This window comes from Camelina sativa, chromosome 12 (assembly GCF_000633955.1).
Source record: "Camelina sativa cultivar DH55 chromosome 12, Cs, whole genome shotgun sequence".
NCBI lineage: Eukaryota > Viridiplantae > Streptophyta > Magnoliopsida > Brassicales > Brassicaceae > Camelina > Camelina sativa.
The window spans coordinates 21496805-21503093 of record NC_025696.1 but is presented as its reverse complement, the minus strand read 5'-3'; the positions used below and the strand labels follow the sequence as shown (position 1 = coordinate 21503093).

The window sequence follows — 6289 nt, the reverse complement described above, 5'->3', positions numbered from 1 at the left end:
AAAAAAAAAAAAAAAAAAATTAATGGTTTAACCATTTACTGTAGTAGTCTCTGAACACAAATCCTTGTAAAATATCTGTTGCATTTGCAACAAAATCTCTTCACTATCACCTTCATAAACAGCTTTAAGACCTTGCTCCTCATATTCCCATAATATATCATCACAATCAGGAGTTACAGTCTGATTCCCCGAGAGGTTTCTCGACGAATCCTCTAATTTTTTCAATTCATCAGTTACAATATCATGGAAAGCAGAATTGATAATCTCCTGAAAGTAAAAGAAACCTAAACCTCATCAGCATTTTTTTTTTCTCCATTATTGGGATTCCAAAAACAGAGGACGAAAAGAAAGAAAAAAAAAAAAAAACCTTTTGATCAGAAGATTGACAATCAGAGAGCCTCAACTTCCACAGCAAACGAGTCCTATCTTCTCTAACTCTTCTGAAACAGTTTTCTCTAAACTGTGTATATATATATATATATATATATATATCAACGCACCCATTTTGACATACATTAGCCAACAGCAACCATAACACATGAAAGATGATTCTTTTAATAAGCTATGAACACAAATTCATAAACAGAGAGATTCCAGGTCATCTAAAACAGAAACGGAAATTGAAAGGTGAACCTTTTGTTTCCTTATAGAGTGATCGAACTCGGATTGGGATTTAATAGAGGTCCGTTTCGAAGCTGGTTTCGCCAAATTCTCCTCCATTGGAGAAACAAGGAAGACGATTGAATTTGTGAGTGATGATTGATTATGTTGTTGTTGTATAATATATCTCGAGACCCGGTTCAATTTTGAAATAACCGGATTTTTAAACCGGTTAAATGATTTTCCCCCGAGAAAACCCTAATTGAGGCTAGGCTAAACGACGTCGTGTTGTGAACAGAGATATTTTTAGCATTTTTTTTTTATGTGAGAGCAAAAAAGAGAAAAAAAAAAAAAAATAAATCCGTAAAACCCCAGAGGGGAGAGACTGAGAGAAACAAAAGGGAAGATGATAAAAAACCCAAAACCCTACTCTCTCTTCTCTTTGTAAAATCCTTTACTCCTCTTCTTCTTCTTCTTCTTTCTTCCATTTCTCTGCAATTTTGATTCTCTCTCTCTCTCTCTCTCTCTCTCTCTATCTGTAAGTTTCCAAGGCTTGTAAATTTTTCTGGGGTCTTTTTTTTGGGTGTGTGTGCAGTGACTGTGTTATTATTAGTTCAGTCATCATCATCGTCATTTCGTTGTGTGTTTTTTTTCATCAATTTCGCTGTAACTGATACTTGGGTATCTTCAATTTTAATGGGTTTTGTGATTTCCTTTGCTCTTTGCTTCTAATTTCACTGTTAGTGTTGTCTATCAGTCTCCGTTGTTCGCCATTTTTTTTGCAGTCTAAGCAAGCCACCGTGTTTATTGTTTTTGATTTACTGTGATTAATCAATCGGATGCGTTTCTTTTTTTATTTGGTGGATTCATTTCCGGGAATTTTGAATTTTCTTGTGTTTTAGAGTTTAACATGTGTAAGATCAAGGTGGTGATCGCATCTTCTTTGTTGGTCTGATAGCTCTAATGCCTTTTCGATCTCAAGTCTTTTTTTTTTTGTTTTATGGGATGATGATTGATTTGATTGTTTTATGTTTCAGAAATGTTGGAGACGGCTTTGACTATTATGAGCCTGTTTTTGACATCTTGAGAGTGCGAGAGATTTCTGGAGTTTATTTAAGTCGAAATGAAGAGGAAATCGCCTGTACAAGTTCAAGCTCTTGAGGCTTTTTATTTCGGTACGAATATCTTTTGTTTTATTAGCTTGTGGGTGTTGATCATTTTTGTAAGAATTTGCCCCTCTTGTGTATAATTTTACCATGGATCTACTATTATAATTAATTTTCTGTCTCTGATGGTTGTTATGATGGCAGAGCAAATATATCCGACGCCTAAGGAAATGGAGGACATGGGCAAGTCTTTAGGGTTAACAGTCAAGGAAGTACGTGGATGGTTCAAGAGGAGAACAAGTAGAGGAAAAGGCATGATATCGCCGGCGGATGATGTGGTGGGAGCAGAGAATCCTCAGTCATACAATACATCTCGCATTAGGACTTCCAGATGTGATTTTAGAGCAGTTGTTAAGAAAATATCTAGTGTTGAGACAAGGAAGGCCAATTGCCAAGAGCTGTTTACTTCACAACACATTTTGGCCAAGATCTTTCGAAAGGATGGTCCGACGCTTGGTTCTGAGTTTGACCATCCCTCCTCTGGAGCACGCAAAGGTATTTTTACCTTTTTGGCTACATTGCAAGATTAAACATGTCACACCCTATGGAGAAAGGCTTGGATTTCTCTAAATTTGACTTTTAACACCAACGCTTTATACTGTGGCAATGAAGTTAGTGCTTTCTTATTAGTTTTGATTTTTCTTATGAGAAACATCTATGACTGGACAATTGGACCCCGAATGAGTCCAGACTTGATTTGTTTGCATGACTTCAAAAGTATGTGACAGTTATGTTTGATTCTTATTTGTGACTTCTTTTCCTTCTCATAGCTTCTTGGCTAGGCACTTCATCTGTGGAGCAACAGAAACAGAGAATGACAAGAAAGAGAAAGGTAGTGGATATATCTTATGTGTTGTTTCATAAGGTATTTTTACCTGGGTTTGCTAAGTTACTTAGTCCCTGATCATAATTTTCTTTAGATTTCCGAGCTAATGGATCATACCAGTCAAGATTGCGTTCAAGAGAATGCTACTGTGATGAAACATGGTATTGGAAAGGGTTTGATGACAGTATGGCGGGTAATGAATCCAAACAGGAGGGATGTATCTCCTTGCGTTGGTTTATTGGGTGAAAGAGCTACATTACCTCAAAGCTCAGCACGTAATCCCCCACATCAAAAGAAAAAGCAAAGACAATTAGCATCAATACTGGTATGTTTTACCTACTTTATCTTTCATAATTCTGATTCATTCTCTTTCTGTTGCCGTTTTCTCTTAAATTTCTTACTAACTGCATTTTTCATTCTTCAGAAGCAGAAACTGTTGCAGAAGAGGTCGACAGAAAAGAAGAGGCGTTCTATAAATAGAGAGGTGGCTTGATCTTTATTTGGAACTTGTTATTCATTATAGTCACATGGAAAGTGCAAATAAAATGTTACTGTTGCTATAGGTGGAATTGAACAAAGATGAAACTCAAAGGGCATTTAAAGAACACTGTGATCTTGCCGTGGATAGGGAGGTATTCAAAGAAACCTGCCAAACAACTTCGATACTAGTGGATGACGAGGAATTAGAGATGCGTGAGCGACAGGAGAGAGGAAACCCGTTGACTTGTTCATGCCATCATTCTAGTAGTGGATCTCATGGTTGTTTTCTTTGCAAAGGTGTGTATGTCAGTGTTACATGACAGAGTCTTCGTTCATGTTCTTCTGTTACGTGGCCAGTGCCATGCGGTCCTCTGACAGTTTTTAGTTGTTTCCAGATTTATTGCCCAAGTTTCCCCCAAATTCTGTTCAAATGAGGGTGCCTTTTGGTTTGCATCCATGGAATTCTTTTCCAGAGACTGTAAAGAAACTGTTTAAGGTATGTAAACTGTCAAAATTGGTACTTGACGATTTAGTGTGTTTGTAAATTAGCTCTCATTTTTGACTTTCTTGGAAGTGACTCAGTACTCTCTTGGCAGGTTGTCCATTTCCTTTATACTTATTCAGTAACTCTTGATATATGTCCTTTTACACTCGATGAGCTCACGCGGGCATTTCACGATAAGGTGGTCGCTTTTCTATAACAAATGCTCAGTTTCATACAATTTTCTATTGTGGAAGGAAATTGTTTATTCACAGCTCTCTCACTCTCGCTTTATCCTTCTGACAAATAACGTATACTGTGCTTGCGTTTGGACATCAGGATTCCTTGCTCCTTGGTAAAATTCATCTTTCCCTGCTGAAGCTGCTTTTGCTTGATGTTGAAACCGAGCTGCAAAGGGGATATTTTTCAAACTTGAGTATATCATGCAAGTTTTTAGCCCTGCTTCAGTCGGTATGCACTAATGTTGTGCTATATTTTAACTTTATAGTTTGATGGAGTTTTAGGATCAACATTAGATAATTTATGATAAAATCTACCTGTCTACATGGCCCATCTTTCGGCGTGTGTCCTTTTCTAGTTTATTTTTCATAAACGCCTAAAAAAAAGAGCACAGTGGGACGGGGACAGATTTTAACATTTTCCATGATATTTTTCAGGTTGAGAGCCAAATTCTTATTCTTGATCTGTGGAAGGATTCATTAAATTCTCTTACATGGACGGAAATACTGCGCCAGATATTGGTTGCCGCTGGTTATGGTTCAGTGAAGGGTGCTGTTCAATCAGAAGAACTAAGTAAGGTGCTGATTTTGTGCTCTTGCTGACACATTTGATCCATTGAAACATTTGGCTATATTTTATTCAAAACCATGATTATTCTCTTGTTCCTTTTTTCATATGAAGTTCAGCAACTAGCATGTATTAGTTTTGCTTGATTTTATTTTGTTATTGATATCCACATGTTTGTGTTGTTTAGTGCGTTATTTTCTTTTCTGATGCATTGTTGGTTGATGTTACCTATATCTTCTTCCTCTAGGAAAGGAGACTCATGAAAAAGTATGGCCTTCATCTTGGAACGTTAAAGGGTGAATTATTTAGAATGCTTAATGAGCAAGGCAATAATGGCTTGAAAATATCCGAGTTAGCCAATGCTCCAGAGGTAATTTTTGTGAAATTATAATCAGCTTCTGTTTGTAAATAAAGGGATCTAGGTCGTTTACTTGTACTGTTCGGCTGTTTTATGAAATCCAAAATGATATCTAATGGAATATGCTGATGGCATGTGGTTTTGTAGGTTGCTGTTCTGAACCTTGCAACTGCCCAAGAAGAACGAGAGAATTCAATATGTTCAACTCTGGCAAGTGATATTACATTATTCGAAAAGATATCAGAATCAACATATCGTGTACGTGTTAATTGTTTCTCTGAGGACCTTGACAAGAGCCAGTCTGATTCGGACGCGTCTGGGAGTGTTGATGATGAATCTGATACTTGCTCAGTTAGTTCTGGTGATGACATTGAACATGTTTCAGAAAATTCTGCACTTCGAAAAGTTAAGTGTAGGAAAAGGCGGAAGCATAAAAGTAAAATGCGGGAATTATGTAGTGAGATTGATGAAAGCCATCCCGGAGAACCATGGCTGTTGGGGCTAATGGAAGGGGAATATTCAGACCTAAGCATTGAAGAGAAGTTAGATGTTTTTGTGGCTTTGATTGAACTTCTTAGTTCTGGTTCCACAATCAGAATGGAGGTAATCGCCATACTATCTAGACCAAATTTTTCTACTGAGTCTAGAGGTACTTAAATAAGTTTTAAAAACTGAGTGTTAGATCGCTCCATCGTTGCATCTCTAACAAAAGCATGGGCAGATAGAATTTTGATCCAGATGAACTGAATACTTGACGTCCTTCTCTGAAACTTTAGAAAATGATACTTCTTTTTGGCAGTTACTGGAAAAGAATTTTTTACGTGCGTAGTGCTAACATTTATTTTTCACCACAGGATCTACCGAGAGCTATAGTTGACTGTGTCCCTAGTATCTATAGTCATGGTTCTGGTGGAAAAATTAAGAGATCCTCCTCTAACCAGTGCAGCTATCCACGTGGATCATGGGTCCATGGAGGAGAGCTTCCTGGAATTAAAGCGCTATCCAAGTCGTCTGATTCTCATCCAGTTGATTCTTCATCAGTTGTGGGGGACTTTGCAAACCTGGCTGGAGATAACGCTAATAATGTTCACCCTATGCAATCTGTGTACCTTGGTTCTGATCGTAGGTTCAACAGGTACTGGCTTTTCTTAGGCACATGCAATGCAAATGACCCTGGTCATAGGTGTGTGTTCTTTGAATCTTCTGAAGATGGTCATTGGGAAGTTATCAACAACAAGGAGGTAATGTCATTGTGCTCTTCCTGAAATCTTAATCACTCTGGATGGAAACCTATATTATAAGTTGTATTACTCTGTGCCTGATTTTTTCCTCTTTTGCTTGGTGTAGGCTTTGCGGGTGCTGTTGTCAGTTTTGGATGATAGGGGCAGACGGGAAGCTCGTCTTGTTGAATCGTTGGAGAAGCGGGAAAGTTTTCTTTGTCAAGCCATGCTGAGTGGACAGGTGACCCAGTCGGAGAGATCCCATTTCACAGACATAGTCAGAGAGGATAGTTCTTCACCAGTCTCTGATATAGACAACAACCTATGTCTGAGTGAGATTGCAAATGATCA

At 37.9% G+C, this 6289-nt stretch overlaps 2 protein-coding genes across 5 annotated transcripts in view; one reads left to right on the top strand and one right to left on the bottom strand.

Annotated features, from left to right (window-relative positions):
• Positions 1-748, bottom strand: part of LOC104732397 — a 1783-nt gene extending 1035 nt beyond the window's left edge. For 2 of the 3 annotated variants that reach the window (XM_010451935.1, XM_019233766.1), the window contains exons 1-3: positions 634-748; positions 368-460; positions 33-267 (exon numbers count right to left, since the gene is read on the bottom strand). In XM_010451935.1, the coding sequence (XP_010450237.1) occupies positions 33-267; positions 368-460; positions 634-720 (415 nt within the window). In that variant the 5' untranslated portion in view covers positions 721-748. The remainder of the gene's footprint in view (positions 1-32; positions 268-367; positions 461-633) is intronic. The other variant, XM_010451936.1, reaches the window with a different exon arrangement.
• Positions 1088-6289, top strand: part of LOC104732396 (homeobox-DDT domain protein RLT3-like) — a 7219-nt gene continuing 2017 nt past the window's right edge. Inside the window, exons 1-15 of one of the 2 annotated variants that reach the window (XM_010451933.2) lie at positions 1088-1138; positions 1638-1775; positions 1911-2261; positions 2537-2598; positions 2687-2917; positions 3017-3076; positions 3156-3369; positions 3468-3568; positions 3669-3755; positions 3893-4024; positions 4231-4371; positions 4608-4730; positions 4866-5321; positions 5573-5959; positions 6066-6196. In XM_010451933.2, coding sequence (XP_010450235.1) covers positions 1724-1775; positions 1911-2261; positions 2537-2598; positions 2687-2917; positions 3017-3076; positions 3156-3369; positions 3468-3568; positions 3669-3755; positions 3893-4024; positions 4231-4371; positions 4608-4730; positions 4866-5321; positions 5573-5959; positions 6066-6196 — 2528 coding nt within the window. In that variant the 5' untranslated portion in view covers positions 1088-1138; positions 1638-1723. Of the gene's footprint in view, positions 1139-1637; positions 1776-1910; positions 2262-2536; positions 2599-2686; positions 2918-3016; positions 3077-3155; positions 3370-3467; positions 3569-3668; positions 3756-3892; positions 4025-4230; positions 4372-4607; positions 4731-4865; positions 5322-5572; positions 5960-6065; positions 6276-6289 lie in introns of both variants that reach the window. The other variant, XM_019234252.1, reaches the window with a different exon arrangement.